The sequence below is a fragment of the Notolepis coatsorum genome (assembly GCF_963971535.1).
Source record: "Notolepis coatsorum genome assembly, chromosome: 7".
NCBI lineage: Eukaryota > Metazoa > Chordata > Actinopteri > Aulopiformes > Paralepididae > Notolepis > Notolepis coatsorum.
In genome coordinates, this window is record NC_140171.1 from 129972927 (window position 1) to 129990576 (window position 17650).

At 43.2% G+C, this 17650-nt stretch overlaps 1 protein-coding gene across 1 annotated transcript in view; it reads left to right on the forward strand.

Annotated features, from left to right (window-relative positions):
- The window catches only part of ndc80 (NDC80 kinetochore complex component), a 48186-nt gene extending 43074 nt beyond the window's left edge, over nt 1–5112 (forward strand). Inside the window, exons 16-17 of the mRNA XM_084318582.1 lie at nt 3093–3195; nt 3793–5112. Of these exons, the coding sequence (XP_084174708.1) occupies nt 3093–3195; nt 3793–3921 (232 nt within the window). The 3' untranslated portion in view covers nt 3922–5112. The remainder of the gene's footprint in view (nt 1–3092; nt 3196–3792) is intronic.
- Nucleotides 5113–17650: the final 12538 nt, after the last annotated feature.

Here is a 17650-nt window from a genome sequence, read left to right on the forward strand (position 1 = left end):
CCAAGCAGGACTTGTGCAACCTGATCAAATTTAAGAAGATAGAGGATTGGCACTTAGGTGTTTGTGAGCATTACAAATACAATTTATTATTGTTAGTATTATTATTATTGATCTTTGGAGTTGTATCCAGTTATATACAGTCCACTTGTTAATACATTTGATGGCTTTGTCATTATAAATGATTTCCCATATATTTTTTATCTTTGCAATTTTGTAATACAATACCAATGGGTTCAAATGGTAAAATCAGCCATTTTGAAATCCAAAATTATGCAGGTTATATTTATCCTATCCCAAAAATGACCTCATATTTGAATTCCCCATTAAGAAACACAACATTTAGACACCTTGCATGTTAGGATTTCCTTCAGATTCATGTTGGCATCCATGTATGGCCAAGGGGTGAAAAATGGTAAAATCGGCCATTTTGAAATCCAAAATGATGTAGGTTAGAGTTATCCTATCCCAAAAATGAACTCATATTTGAATTCCCCATTAAGAAACACATCATTTAGACACCTTGCATGTTAGGATTTCCTTCAGATTCATGTTGGCATACATGTATGGCCAAGGGGTGAAAAATTGTCAAATCGGCCATTTTGAAATCCAAAACAATGTAGGTAGGAGTTATCCGATTAGAAAATTAATCCCATATTTGAATTCCCCACAAAAAAACACATATTTTAGACACCCCACTCGATTGGTTTTCCAAAAAAAAAAAAGTATGGCCCGCCCTACTATTGCAGTCCCAAAGGAAACGATATGCATGGTTGTGCTTGTACTTACTTAGGCCCATCGCTCCCAATGGAGCATAGGCCATTTATGACTTTTCTCCATCCAACACGGCTTTGGGCTGTCCTTTCTGCCTCCCCCCAGTTAGTTCCTTGTCTCTTGAGCTCCGCCTCAGTGTCCCGCCTCCAGGTGTTCTTAGGCCGCCCTCTCTTCTGCTTTCCCTGGGGATTCCAAGTCAGGGCCTGGCGTGTAGTACTGGTTGCCGGTTTCCTCAAAGTGTGGCCTATCCATCCCCACTTTCGTCTCAGGATCTGCTTCTCTACTGGTTCCTGTCTTCCTTTCAGCCATAGTTCCTCATTCTTGATTTTGTTTGGCCACCGGATCCCAAAGATGCGTTTCAGACAGCCGTTTATAAAGGTCTGTATCTTCTGCAATGTTCTTTTCGTCATTCTCCAAGTCTCTGAACCGTAGAGCAGGACTGATTTTACATTTGAATTGAAGAGCCGCACTTTGGTTGTCATGGCGATGTCCTTTGAGGACCAGATGTTCTTCAGAATGATGAAGGCTGCTCTGGCTTTGCCTACTCTGGCTGTGACGTCATCTTCTTATCCAAGATGCTGCCTAGGTAAGTGAAGGAGTTGATTTCCTGTATGGATTCATCACCGACTGTGTTGTTGGTAGAGGTGTGGTTCACCATTAAGTTGGTTTTCTTCCAGTTTATTCTCAACCCAGTCTCAAGGGATGTAGTTGCCAGTCGAGGTCATCCAGTTGTGTCCATAGGGTCCACTGTATGCTGTTTTTCTTTCCTTTTGTGGTAGTCTTCATAATCCAGTATGACTAGGAGGAAGAGAAAGGGCGATAGGAGGCGTCCCTGACGCACACCAGTCTTGACCTCAACTCTCTGACAGTTGGCCTGCATGTAAAACTTGGCATGATGTTCCTTGATGGGTGTTTTTGAATCGGAGTGATGATTTTCTCTGGGATACCATAATGCCTCAGCAGTTTCCACAGAGTCTCTCTATCCGTACAAGATCTGTTGCTCCGGAAGCCTGGCTGCTGGTCTCGAAGCATGGGATCCACTGCAACACTCATTCTGTCCAGTATAATTCTGTTGAAAACTTTTCCCGGTACTTATAGAAGCATTATTCCTCTGTAGTTGTTGCAGTTGGAGATCTCCCTTTTTTGGTAGCTTGATGATGATTCCATCTTTCCATTCTTCTGGAATCTTTTCTTCCTCCCAGATCTTGGTGAAGAGGCTATGAAGCATATCTACCGCAGTCTTCAAGTCGACCTTGATGGCTTCTGCTGGTATTTCATCTGGTCCTGCAGATTTTCCGTCCTTCGTTGAGATGATCGCTTTTTTTTATCTCTGCTTTGCTGGGTTTATCACAGTTTATTGGAAGTGTTCTCTCCGCTGGTGTAATGTCCGCGGTCTCTGTCGGGGCTGGTTGGTTCAGTAGTTCTTTTAAATGTTCAGCCCATCTTCTCCGCTGCTCCTCTGTTGTTGTAAGGGGGTTTCCCTTGGTTGTGCTTGTGGCTGGATGCAATTCCTGTCATCCTTGGTCTTCTGACATACACAGCTCTTCCTACAGTAAAATAAAAAGTAGAAAAATCTGGCCAGTGTGGGCACTATCATCATGGCTGTTTTTGCATTAATGCTAATGTTGCTTGCATTCATGGAATGTATTTGTGGCCATGCAGCATGCTTCGGTTTTAAATACCAAATTATACTACATATATTTTTTCCTGTTAATTTGTGTTTGTTGTTGCTGTGTTCTTGTGGTGTAGGGGTGTGGACATTTCTCGATTCTAAGATGCATCGCGATGCGGACGTGGCTGATTCTGCATCGATGCAGTGACGGAACATAATCGATTATTAACACTTGAGATTGTGTGTGTGCCAGGTCTGATCACAAATATAAACAAAACAAAAACATACAACGTGGGTAGGCTTACACACCTACCTAGTAACATACATACTACAATACATAAATACAGACAATTAATATACCTAAGTATGGATTCTATTTAGAGATATTAGGATCTAACATCCCAACAGGCCACCTTGTTTATGGTTTGATTCAGTTTGAAATAGACAATAATAAAGAGTAAGATAAAATAGACAGAGTAAAATAGTGCAATAACATAGTTCTGGATTACTTCTTTACCTTCTCTGTTTGGTATCCACAGTTTAAAACTTGACAGTCTTCCCTCCTGTTTTAGTCTCTTGTTTGATACCCACACAGTTTAATAAAGGCAGATCATTTAACTTCCTGAGAATATAAACAAATATAAACTGAGACGGTAGCGTGTTTATAAGAGAGAGGGCGGAGGTTGACGTGCTCCTCTTTGTTACCCAGGTACCACCTGGTGCGGCAGCAGACCAATGAGAAGAGGAGGACAGTAGCCAACAACCTGACTTTGGTCCTCCAAGCGGCAGCCGAGCACCTGTCTGTTGTTGAGGTACCCATCTGTCTAGCTTACTATGACACCCATCACCTCGCCCTTGTATGATGGGAGTTTCATATTACCTGCTTTTCTACCACTTGAGTGCCACAAGCCTGCTGGTGACATGGAACATAATTATGCATCACAAATTGTATCATAAAATCGGATTAGAACTTTATCCACATTGGTAAAATACAAGCATTCACTGCAAAGCATTCAGAGTCCTGGTACTACAGTAGGAATAGACATGTAGAAAGCATTCAGAGTCCTGGTACTACAGTAGGAATAGACATGTAGAAAGCATTCAGAGTCCTGGTACTACAGTAGGAATAGACATGTAGAAAGACATTGAGCCCTGGTACTAGGAATAGAAGATAAAATGTAATGACGTGAAAATACAAAATAAACCAAAGCAAAATACAATAGAATCAAATTGAATAATGGAGAAAAGGATATATATATATATATATAAAGCAGGTACATTCACACATGACATAGATCTCTATAGATGGCCTTTTATATCCCATTTACATACATATCTTATAATTCTCTGTAGATTATTCCATTTCCGCTGCCTGACCTTGAACCTTGTGTGTTGGTTCTGTACCACAGAAGTATCTGGAGGGCCAGAGAGCCTCATTGCAGCGTTTGTACGCCAAGGGGACTGAAGAGGGCCAGGCAGACTTAAAGAAACTCGGGGAGATGGTGGACACGTTCAAGCTAAAAGCTGCTGATTTGTAAAAACCTTTATTATTGTTTTGTTGTTCTAAATGTTTTGTGTCTTTGTTCTGTTTTGTTCTTTTAAATCAATAAAATACTTATTTTAAGTTGCAGTTTTATTGTGCGGTGTCGAACAGTTTAGGCCACTGTAAGACAGTTCTGCTGTTCACTCTTAACAGTTGTCCATAACGTAGCATCGGTGAATGTTAGGCCACATATGTGTCTCCTGTTTTTGTCTTGTGGTGTTTTTGTTTTTGCCCTTGTTTACTCTGTTGTTTTTGTTTATGCCCTTGTTTACTCTGCTAAGTCACTGCCAGTTTGCCTTCATCCAAACCAAATGGATTGTAACAGCCTGTGTCTAAAAGTGGTATTCTGTGGACCAAGTCCAACACAACAAGAACTGTCTGTCTGGTGTGTTCTGAAGGTACAAATTACTTGGACATGGGTATATGGGTCATTATACAAAAACTAGCCATTTTGTGTTCTGTGAACAAAACATCTGAATAAAACAATTTGTTTCCATGATGTCTTGTAACAACACCAAATTAATATTTTTGTTTTTAAAGAGTAAACACATTTTGTGTGAAGCATCTTGCAAACATTTTAAAGGCCTGTCCCTCAGTATGATTCTACTTTTACTAGTTATCCGGGCAAAATAGATAATATACTGTATATGTAACTGTCCTATGTCTTGTTTTACCTTGCACGATCCTACGCAGTAGACACGGCAACAAACACGGATGGATGTCCAGTCGTGATTTGATCAATGTTATGTCTGTTTTGTAAATGCATATTTCATTAGATTTTGGGGGGGGGGGGTGGTGGTGTATGTATGTACAAATGTGTTGCTAATCTTGAATCTTACATGTTACTGCTGTGAAATTCTACGGCTTGTTCACTCTAATAAAGTCAAGTCAGTCATTGTCTTTTGCACATTACATTTGTAGTACAATGCACCCGATAGCCACCCCGTTGATTCTAATGTTGTGGCTTCCCAATCCTGCTCCTGGGGACCCCAAGCACTGCACATTTTCTGTCTCTCCCTTCTCTAACACACCTGATTCAACTCATCATCTAATTATCCACCCTTTGACTAGGTGAATCGGGTGTGGTGGAGAAGGGAGAGACAGAAAATAGGAATCCCTGTTCTAACGGGAATAAAGTACCGCTCACTCTGAGGCACCAGTCAGTTGCTTTATAAAATCGGCAAGTAGCTACACCGTTTCGACAGACGAGCTGTCTAAACAGCTGTCTGTCGAAATGACAATGATTTTATAAAGCTACTGAATGGAGCCAGAATGCGGCACTTTCTTACTGTTTGGATGATGCGGTCTTGTACTAGTGTTAATATTGGCAGATATTTTAGTCTTTAGACAAAATGCATATTAGTTTGTCACATTTAGTAATTTTTATCCTTCGTTTTAGTCTAGTTTCGTCGACTGAAGAAAGAAAAATCTGATTTCAAACCATTCCAATTCTTAACATCTTTATTGTTGTAGCATAATATTGGATTAGTGCACTTAGCATACATCAGGGTAAACATTCAAGCAATGTTTTTTGCAGTGAAATAGAGATACATCACACAATAGCAGCTTTTCAGTAAAAGTGAGGTCAAACTTGAATTAAAAATCCAGACTCCAGTAAAACAGATGTAACATGAAACAGTCAGTATAAAAACCGCAACTTAAATTACAATACTTCACTAATAAAATGAAGTCTCAATAATAGTGAATTTAACTAATAATAACAACAATACTGAATTTCAAGGTACAAGTTTTTGGAAAAGGTGTAGAAACCCTGTCACACAAACACAGCTTCTTTGTGAGAATGTGTCAGGATGTGAGGTCAAAGTTGTAAGCAAGTAAACATCTCAAACTGGCAGTGTGACCTCAGTGCAAATTGAGTTTTTCCCCCTCATTACTTTTGTTGGCATCTGCTACAGAGGCACGACTGTGAGTAAGTCCCACACACGTGAGGTGGTACTACAACATTACATTTGAAATGTAAAATAATAGACCTAAAATGCTGATAATAAATCATATTCAGCCTATAGATTTACTTTGTCCTAAATAATGCACGTCATATTTATATGGATACGGCGCTCGGAGTCGCGATACACAAGTGGCTATTTTAATAACGGCGCATTGCAAATGTGAATCCTGCAGGGATATTTTTAATGAATGAAACATATCGGGCGTTTGGCTCTGATTAGTTTCATATTCTCTGCTGTGGATGTATTTGCTTAACGGAGCGCCCGGATTGTGTTTCATTCAAGCATAAATTGAAGTGTCTATGCGTGGACTGTGGATTATGAATTACAAGGAATCTGAATTTGTGGATTGTTGAATTGTATCACTGTCACTCGCATGTTATTGTGATATTGTAACTGGGATTAAAATGTCTGAGATGCGCTGTTTGACGGATTTGAGAAATTGAATGAGCCGTTGACATTAATGCATTTGAGAAAATGCATGTATCTGTTCAAGCACTGTTATCTGATGATGAACATGAGGTGTCACTGGTATGAACCAACGGTTAATCAATTCAATGCATGTATGGATTATGTCCGAAACAGATTACAACCTGATTAATAGTGAAACTGTATAGCCAGCTCCAAGCCTCTCTGACACGTTATTTCGGGTTGTGCCTTGAAACTTTGGGAACCATGTATTTATATATAAAGTACATGATACCTAAGCCGAGCGCATACAGTACAGATATCCTCATAAGCATCTATTAATTCGTATCAATTAGATACTCTTTGGGCTTGTTTGTATCTACTTATTCTGAAAGAGTGGAACTAATTATTTTCGCTAGCAATAGATCTCATTCGATTATTCATTCCATTAAGCCTACTGCCAGCAGGCACATTTAAAGAAATATAATCTGATTGATTGGGGTAATGAGGGATTTAACATTAGCCTATAGATTATGCATTTAACTTGTCGGCGAGGCTATTGAGCCGTACTGTATTGTACCCATTCTGCAATCTGTTAATAAAGTTTTAAATCAATCAATCAATGCCGTTAGAAAATCAGGATTTCTGCAATCGACACCTGCTGTCTTTTCAGGTGAGGCGGCCGCGCGCAATGATCCTGAGTATCAAGTCTGGTTTGAATTAACGAGACTGAATCAGCCTTCGAGGAACAGGGAAAGCGTGGATTCAAACATCAGGTTAATTGATTCTGGATAATGGGACTTTTGATCGACTTAGTTGAACCAGGTACGGGGAATAGGGCCCTGGCGATCAGAAGCTGGTAAATGTTTTCTCTCTATATGTTTTTATTTTTATATTCAGTTTACGACTGCTGGTTTTTCTGATTGACAAGCTAAAAGCAATTGGTTTTGATAGTTTATCAGTGAGCTGGATGCAATCCTACCTTGAGGGGAGAGAACAGATGGTGGAAGTAAACTGTACTCTATCCCCCCCCCCCTCACAGTGAGCTGTGGTGTTCCACAAGGAAGCATACTAGGGCCGCTACTGTTCCTAATTTATGCAAATGACATGTCGTCAGCTTGTGACTGCAACTTGTTCGCGGACGACTCAGCCCTGCTGGTCTGACAAGAACAAGTTACAGGTTGAAAAAACCCTCAGCTCTGAACTCGGCAGAATCTGCACCTGGCTCGCTGATAACAAACTATCATTACACCTGGGTAAAACAGAGTCCATTCTCTTCAGATCAAATAACAAACTCAGCAAGACCGACGGCTTCTCAGTTACAGTGGGTGACAATATTGTCACAAGGAAAGATGAAATTACATACCTAGGTTCCATCCTAGAGGCAAATCTTTCCTGTGACAAAATGGCATCCAAGGTAATAAAAAAAAAGTCAACCAACGAACTCGATTCTTGTACCGGATCTCCTCTCTGGTAAACAAGAATACCCTGAAGACTCTGGCAGGACGACTTGGTGGCCTGGATCTTCAACTACCTCACTGGCCGAGCACAGTCTGTCAAACTGCAGGGGTGCCACTCCGACGTGCTGATCTGCAACACTGGAGCCCCCCAGGGAACTGTATTGGCACCCTTTTTATTCACCCTGTACACCTCAGACTTCCGCTTCAGCTCCGGGAACTGCCATCTCCAAAAGTTTTCTGATGACTCCTCCATCGTTGGATACATCACCAACGACAACGAGGAGGAGTACAGAGCTCAAGTTTCAAGTTTCAAGTTTATTTAATAGTTGTCATACAGAAGTACATAATACTTTTATACAAAATGCTTCTTACTGTTGCGCTCCAGAGACTGTGCAAGACAAGATAAGTATGAAATAAAATAACAGTAAAATTAGAAGTAAAAAAATTAGGTCACAGTGTTCAGTTTAGACATATGTACAATGTTCGATGCAGAATAGACGTAGTTACCATACAATATACAATACTGTGCAGTGTACTAATATACAATACTATATAGTGCAAGGCAGAAATGGAGAAATGGGACGAGGTGCAATTTAGGTACAATTCACAGTAGGTGTACGAGTTGTAGTGCAAATCCTTTATCAATAAATATAAGTGTAAGTGTGTTTGTGTGATCTAAAGTGTGGAGCTGTGGTGGAGAGCTTCACAGAGTGGAGCAAGGAAAACCACCTACAGCTCAACATCAGCAAGACGAAGGAGATAGTGGTGGACCATCGGCGGAGCAGGAGGAAGCCCCCAACTCCCATCATCATCCAGGGGGTGGAGGTGGAAAGGGTGGAGAACTACACATTCCTGGGTGTTCTCATGAACAACAAACTGGACTGGACGGACAACACAGAGGCCCTCTACAGGAAGGGACAGAGCAGACTGTTCTTCCTGAGATGGCTCAGGTCTTTTAATGTCTGCAGCAAACTGCTGCAGATGTTCTACCAGTCTGTGGTTGCTGGTGCCCTCTTCTTTGCTGTGGTATGCTGGGGGGGGCAACACCAACACAGACAAAATAAACAAACTGATCAAAAAAGCAAGTTCTGTAGTGGGAGCGGACCTGGACAGTCTGGAGGTGGTGGCAGAGGGGAGGACGAGGAGGAAGCTGTATGCTATCCTTGAGAACCCCTGCCACCCCCTCTATGATGAGCTGACCGCAATGCGGTCCACGTTTAGCGACAGACTCATCCCCCCCCCCCCCGACATACCACAAAGCGATTTGGGCAGTCCTTTGTGCCAGTGGCAATCAGGCTCCACAACCAGGCAGGGCCAGGACGGGCCAACTGCCGTGGACTGGAGGACAGTGATGTACCTGAACGCGTTCAATGAACGATCGTTCATGAACGCGTTCGTATTTTGGGCGAACTTGAACTGAACGTACTGTATATCCGCTAAATGAACGTAATTGAGAACGCGTTCATTCTCAGCCCTGTGTAACGGAGTTCAAAAGTGCGTTCATTCTCAGCACTCTATTATAACGGCGTTCAAAGATGTGCCAGATTTCATATGCATTTCAGCCGAAAACTCAGTTAAAACACACCGTAAACAGGCTATAAAAGTATGCGTAAAACCACCCGATCTGGCAACGCTTCTGCTACGTCACCAGACTCCTCCTCACAACAAGCAGTGAAACAGAATCTGCGCGCAGAAGCCAGAGCTGCAGCAGCACTCGCTCAGTCAGAGTCTGGCTCTACCTCTAGACGTCGGCGTAGGGCTGGGCGATATAACGATAACGATAAATATCGCGATATATTTTAATAATCGATATCGAATATCGAAATAAAAAAAAATATCGAAAAATCGTTTTTTTTTTTTTTTTTTTTTTTTTTTTTTACCTGCAACAGGGCAGTTTTAAAACCAGAGACAGTGGACAGACTTGTCTTTCTTGCCTGCAACTTAAAGTAATGGCTTTGCTTGTCCAAATGACAATACTGACCAAATTCAGATTTATTTTTCTCTTGTCCATTTATTTTGTTTGCTTTCTAATTTAAAATACATTTTGAAACCGTCTGTACACAGTAGGCTATGTGTGCTAGCAGAACTAGACTCGAGTCACAGTGCACATGTGCGGTGGTTTGTCCACCAAAAAAGCGCCAAAAGATCGAAAATAAACTAGCAGAGCCAGAACTGTTCAACTCCTCTGGAGCCACAGCCAGCAGAGAAGCCGGTTTACTTTAGCTTTTAAACCAGCTGCAGCCTGAGAACTGGAGTGTGAGGGGATGTAACACTAAAGATGGCGGCAATGACAAAGAATTGCTGCAAAATAAACATACATCTGTTGTTAAATTTTTTTTTTTTTTTTTTAATTTTTTAATTTTTTTTATACTTATAATTACAATTCGATAATTATCGATATCGAGAAATAAAATAAAATTATCATATCGTTATCGCGATATGATTTTTTTCCATATCGCCCAGCCCTACGTCGGCGTATGCATTTAAAAGAGTTTACAATTCAAACTATTTGATAAACTTCTACTTTCAGCCCGGAAATGCATTCTGATAAACTGGATTAAGGATAAGCCTCCATTTTTACAAATGTGGTATAGAGAGATCTTCTGTGTGCTACCCCATGAAAGACACTGTGCAATGCATAGAGACAACAACGCTTCCTTTCAGGAGGTGTGGGCCCCACTATTAGACTATTTTCCTACTGAAATGTATCGGATCCTTCTAAAGGCCCAGTGCCCCATTGTATGGACAGACCTAGGATAGGAAATAATAAATATATGTATGTCTACATGTGAATGGGCTCGAGGCAAGTGCAATACTGCACAGTACCTGTCTTGGTTTGCTTTCCTTTTAGCTTGTTTTTCTTTTTGTTTTGTTTTTGCTTGCTTATGGTGTGGATGATGGCATAGAGATGAACTGGAGGACCCCCCTTGTCCCAATGTGTGTGTTTGTAATGTAAGTAACTGTACGTGAAAAATCTATAATACTAAAATAAAAAAAGAACTAAATTAGTTCATTTTTGAAACCATGAACTTTAGTTCAACATTTTGAATTATGAACTATGAACTGAACTAGTTCATTTTAAAAATTGTGAACTGAACTAGTTCATGTAGAAAGTGAACTTTCCCAACACTGCTGGAGGAGCTGGGTTGTGGACTATAACAAATTAATTTAACTATTTAAGATCATGATTGGACTTGTTTCTTTTTCACCACTTTTAGCTCTATTTTTAGTCCTATTTTAGCTATTTTATCCATGTGTACTTGTCCATCTTGTTTTTAACACATACTAATAAGTGTATGTATTAACTGTTTTTTTAAAAGTGCTGTTTTTAATTGCTGTTATGCTGCTGTAAAGGACATCTGAATCTCCCCTCTGGGATAAATAAAGGTTTTCAATTCAGGAGCACTCATTCAAGGGTACTACGACTATGCTTGCACGGTTGCACCTCATGGTACCAAAGCACCTCAAAGGCGCTAAAAACAAGATTACAAACATCACAAAACAACTGGTCAGACTTCTACTTGACCTTACCCCCAGAACCCACCTCACCCCTGCCCACTTTGACTACCTAGGATGGCTTAGAGTAGACGACAGAGTACAGCAACTTGCAATGGGCCTGGTCTACAAGATACACTATACCAGGGGTTCCCAAACTTTTCAGGCCGCGACCCAAAAATAACGGGGTCAGAGAGCCGCGACCCCCACTATTATCGGAGGGAGGGGAAAAAGTAAAAAAAAATAAAGAAAATTATAAATGGAAATGTATGGTTGAAACATGCACACGTTCAAACGCACACACACTAATAAGCATTGGAGGCTTTTAACCAGGGCCGGACTGGGGAAATCATTCAGGCCAGGAAATATAGTGCAAAATATAGCCCCAGTCAGGCCACTTTTTAAGCAGGGTCCCCCACCAGGACATTTCTTGTTACAAAGACTTAATTTCCTGCATTCTGGTGCAGGCATTTTTTTTATTTGTACCCTTTAAATGCCAGTGTTTGTGATAACATCACAAATGATTGTTAAAAAACAGGCTAGCATATGTATGATTAGCAACAACACTGATTTTGATGGATTTTCAGTTTTTTTGTAATGTCAGATTGAAAATAATACAATCTTTTATTCAACTTCAGCCCTGATCATAACACCACATATTAATTTTATAATTCTAACCCTTTAAATGCCAGTGTGTGTGATGGCATATATTTGCAATATATCAAATGAAAAGTAGATTTTTCTGGGGGGGATTATTACAGTCTAGCATGTGTCAATGATTAGCAACAACAGTTTTTTGTAAGGGTCCCGCCTCTACCAATCACATGCGGCTCCTTTTGTGTGTGTGTGTGAGAGCAAGAGAGAGAGAGATAGTTCTCCAACTTGTGTGAGTTGCAGTGATCTCCTGGTTGTTCCCCACCTAGGTTATCTAACTATTGCGCTGCTGCAACTAGAAACACTTTTTTTTATTTATTTATTATTTTAATCATCTGGCGACCCCCCCCCCCTCCGCGGCGGCTCGCAACCCTCCTGTGGGTCGCAACCCTGACTTTGGGAACCCCTGCACTATACGACTAAGGTACCCATGTACATGTCAAAATACTTCCCAAAAGTCAGTGAATACCACAACCACAACACCAGAGGAAGCTCAACAAATCATGTTAAACCCAGATTCGACTCAAACAAGGGACTAAACACGTTTCGCAATTATGCCACATCAATGTGGAACGCCCTACCCAAAGCTGTAAAGGAATGTGAATCCCTACCCACATTCAAAACCGCTCTTAAAGAGCACCTATGGGAGGCTGCAATTCGAAACTGGCCACCGTAAATGTCCAAACCCCCCCACCCCCTCCTAATAGACAGTCTCCTCCCCACCGCATGTATATAATATATAGAATATTATTCTCTCCCCACCGTATGTATATTTCTCTCCCACCCCCTCCTAATGTACAGTCTCCTCCCCACCGTATGTATATTTCTCTCCCACCCACCCACCCCCTCCTAATGTACAGTCCCCTCCCCATCATATGTATATACTCTGTCAGGATCTATGGGTAACAGTATTGTATATTTGCATATCGTATATGTCAAAAATTTAACAGTACTAAATACCTGTATGTCATGTATGTCCCTATGCCAGTATGTCATAAATGTCACTATGAATTGAAAATGGGGGACCCTGATGTAAACAAGACAAACGTCTTTCTCTGGTCTGCATCCCCTTAACAATTGTGTGTATTGAGCCGTACTGTATTGTACCCATTCTGCAATCTGTTAAATAAAGTATTCATTCATTCACTCATTCATTCATTCATTCATGGGAGTCTGGAAGGTTATCCTATAACCCTACTTATATGAGTTCTTGCGAGCGTTCTGCTCGCTATTGGACTAGCTTGTTTATACTTATTGGTTTTTTTTTATTGATCTTTTTCCCCCTCCATTTTTCCTCCGATTTTCTCCCATCCCAATGTTAGTCGTATGCCAATTCCCAGTCCCTTCCTGGTCGCTGCGCACTTACCCCCCACAGTCAGATCATCTGGGAGAGTGGAGGCTACCACGTGCTTCCTCCGACACACGTCCAGCCAATCACCGCTTCTTTTCACCTGGCAGCGCGGATTCTCATTGAGAGGGCGTAGCGTGTGGGAGGATCACACTATCCCCCTCAGGTCCTATCCGCGCTTAGCAGGCGCCCCGACCGAACTGTAGGAGTCGCTGTTTACAACGACCCGGACCCACCCCGCCAGCTTCTCCCACCCTCTAATACAGCCAATTGTATTAGTGTGAACGGCCAGCCAAGCTGGTGACAACCCCGGAGCTGTGAGCTGTGAATCCAGCTCACAGCTCCGGGGTTGGTGACGAACGCAATCTCCGCTCGGCCACCTAACCGCTCCTGTTTATACTTATTGTATACATTGAAAGTATTTCCACATGCACCCTATATCTACCCGGCCACGCCCATTTCCGGTCACGTATATAAACCGTGGCGCGAGGCCGTACTCATCCTTCCCGAGTCTTGAACTTCATTCGAAAGACAGTCAGGGGTCCTCAGTGCGTGAAAGCAGAACACTCACAATAACTCATATAACTAGGGTTATAGGATAACCTTCGTCACATTTTGACCAAAAAACCACAGGGCCCACCCGCTGGGTATGAAACCCCCCTGTGACGCTCGATCTGCCCCGTCATTTCCCCCCGGAAATGTAGGGAGCCTTCAAGCTGACAGATACCTTGCACGAGCAGAGCTCGCCAGCCGCTCGGCAGAGATAAACTCCTTCCTGGCTGACCACATAAACGCCCTTATGCTGCTTGGACAGACCAGGGCGCGCCGGCCCCTAAGATAGCTAGTTCAAATCAGATCATTTGAAACGCCCAGGACTAGGCGCTGATATCGGTCCCTAAAATAGCCAGTTCAAACCAGATAGTTTGAGACGCCCCGGGACCAGGCGCTGATATCGAAGGATAGGGAACTGACTTTTACATTATGCCCATTCAATGGGCTGTAACTGTTCCGTTTCCAAAAAGAAAAAGAGCAGTCTCTGCTTGGCCGGGGCTCATAGCCACGGGCCCGATAACAGCGCTAGGTTCGTAAAACCTGAGAACGGTGTTGGGTGAATTTCAATAAGAAAAGCCCCAACCCAATCGTCTCTCCCCCCATTTGGGTAAAAGGAGGGAGACCGGTCCCCCGCAAGGGCCCTTGACAGAGGATTTATACACAGAACCTGGGACAAACCACCCGTTGTTACCTTGGGCCAATTAAAAACTGGAAACCTGTGACGTTGTTATGGCAGGGGCCCACCCCCAGCCCCACTCTTCTGAGTCGGCGGGCATGGGACCCCCCCCCCCCTCTGCGACGAGCAGGGTATCTTAATGTCTGCTCTGACGCTGACGACGTCAGTCCAACCTGAAAGCGCGGAATCCCACGTACGTACGTCATTACGCTGGTGCGTACAGGGGATCCCCTAGTGATGAGAGCGCCTGTCTCAGGCTATTGCCCTATTAGACGCACCTGTCCGAATTTCACCAATTTGATAACACACCCAAAGAAAAAGGGTTTATATCCCCAACCCCCCAACAACCTCACGTAAGTGAAAAACATACGAGGTGAAAAGGAGTAGTGTCTTTTTATAAGTTGATTTATAAGTGAAAGCATACGCGAAGCATATGTTCGCTTCATCGCTTGAAAAGCCAAACACGACAACCAGCCACCATCCATGGGCTCTGGGTCTACGTTTCTTTAAAAAACATGTCCACACAAGTCCCACGGCTCCATTTCATAAGACAAGAATTGCTGCCTGCTTACTTTTACTTACCAGAAAAAGGTAGCGGAGCCCTCATCGTCACTTTGTTTGAGACATACACAAAACGCATTAGTGAAATGACTGCACTTTGTTTCAGCAAAAAGATGCCACTCTTAAAAAGAGGGTCTTCTTTAACAAAACGGGGGAAGGGTGAAAAGAGAAAAGGGGAAGAGAGGGGTGGAGGGAAGGGGAACCACAGACGATTTAGGGTTGTCCCCACGCGCATCACCTCCTGCCGCGGGACACGTCCGATCATATGGGGGTCCCCGGGGCATTAAAAACTCTCTGAGAGGAGGCTCTGGAACTCTCTGAGGAGTAGGCTCTGAAACTCTCTGAGGAGGCTCTCTCACTGAGGGGGAGGCTCTGAAACTCTCTGAGGAGGCTCTGAAACTCCCTGAGGAGGAGGCTCTGAAACTCTCTGAGGAGGCTCTCCACGCTCTCCACTCTGCTAGCGAGCTGACACTGCCACGAACCATGACTCTGCCAGCAAGCTTGCATCTCGTGGGATCGGAGTTCAGGAAGGATTTTGACATAATTGACAAATGTCATAATCTCGTGGGGTCATAATCTCGTGGGGTAGGGGTTTTAAACCCTGATTCTGCCAGCGAGCTGACTCTGCCACGAACCCTGACTCTGCCAGCGTGCTTGCATCTCGTGGGGTCGGGGTTCAGAGAAGGATTTTGACATAATTGACACGAGCAGTGTTACCCCTGTGATGTTTACAAAATGAAAAGCATATGCACTGCATATGCTTTTTTATTGTTTTGAAAACCACACAAACCACCACGGCTCCACTTCACAAGATAAATAGATATTCACTTGTCATGAACTCATATAACTAGGGTTATAGGATAACCCTTGTTATATTCCGTTTCGGTTTTCACATTTAAACACTTTTCTTTATACACCTTTTCTCCTCTTTTTCTATTTTTCTCCCATCCCAATTACCCGCTGTGCCAATTCTCCCCTCCCCTGTCTTGAACATTGCTCGCATATGCCCCCCACTGGCCGGTTGTAGGGAGGATAGAAGCCTTGCATCACGTGTCCCCTCCAATACACGAGGAGGCAGCCTGTCACATCTTTTCACCTGCCAGTGCGGACTCTCATTGGCGAGGTGTAATGTGTGGGAGGCTCACACTACCCCCGCCATTGCCTGTCTCTGCTGTGCAGGCGTCCCCAACCGACCTGTAGGAGTCGCTGTTTACAACGACCAGATTACCATCCATCAACTTCCACCCGCTGACTCTGCCAATTGAGTTAGTATGATGACTGGCCCAAGCCGGAGGCAACGCCGACAGCCGGAGTCGAACCCGGTGTCTCTTGCGTTGGTGACGAGCGCAATGTCCGCTGCGCCACCCAGCCGCCACATTCAAACACATTTGAGTGTTTAACTGCACTTTTGTTTCAACCAAAAAACGCAGCTTTTTGGGGGTTTGAGGGCGTTTAAGCTTGGTCCGCAACCCCTACCTCGTGCGGGTCGAGGGTTGCATGTTGTGCAACGCCTCGGACCGCGCTGAGCCAAACAGCGTTTATGACAAATTGCAAACATGGGGCACTCTGATATAACAAGACAAAAGTCTTTCTCCGGTCCACCCTGCAACAACTGTGTACCGAGCCGCACTGCTTTGTAAATAAAAATGTCAGTCAATCAAACAAACACAACTGGAGAGGGAAGCAGTATTATCTTCATATTGGCTGCCACGTACATGTTCCGCGAGCCTCCCACCGCCTGCTGCGCATTGTTAGTTGTCACTCTTCAGCTGGAGGAACTCTCTCGTCGGGTCTGAAGAAAACTCTGTGATGCACGGCAAGCACCAAGCGCTTCCTTGCTTTAGTCCGTCTAGGGAAGAGAGAACAACATTCTCCCTTCCTCGGGATCATCCCTATGTTCCCCGGGTCCTATGTTCCCCGGGTTCTATGTTCCCCGCTTTGATTGATTAATAGATTGAACATTTTATTAATTTCTATTATTTTATTAATTATTAATGTCCGCGTTGTTTCGAACGGTTAAGCTTAGGGCCTCTTTCGAACTGGTTAAGGTTAGAGTTTGGAATCAGGGCTGGTGGTCTAAAATTTTCAATCAATCAATCAATCAAAGCGGGGAACATAGAACCTGGGGAACATAGGACCCGGGGAACATAGACATGCTCCCCCTTCCTCCAGTTGCATCTTGCAGCGTCGAGGCTGCTAAGCCCTACACACGCCAGCGAGGAAACCGGATGCCAGTCCAGGGAACCCCTGCGATAAGCAGTGGAAGCCAAGCGATGGAAGTGCTGGTGGTGTTGCCATCTCCCAACTAAATTCACACTAATAACTATCTCCATCTCTCAAGCTGCAGAGCGCATGTGAGCCACACTTTCGAATTAAAGACGAGTTGAAGGATGAGTACGGCCTTGTGCAACGGTTTATATACGTGACCGGAAATGGGCGTGGCCGGGTAGATATAGGGTGCATGTGGAAAATACTTTCAATGTATACAATAAGTATAAACAAGCTAGTCCAATAGCGAGCAGACCGCTAGACAATAATGAAATATAACCTTTGTTGTTTGTGTATGGGCTTGAAAAGTGATGCAGAGCTTGCTATATTTCTGCTGC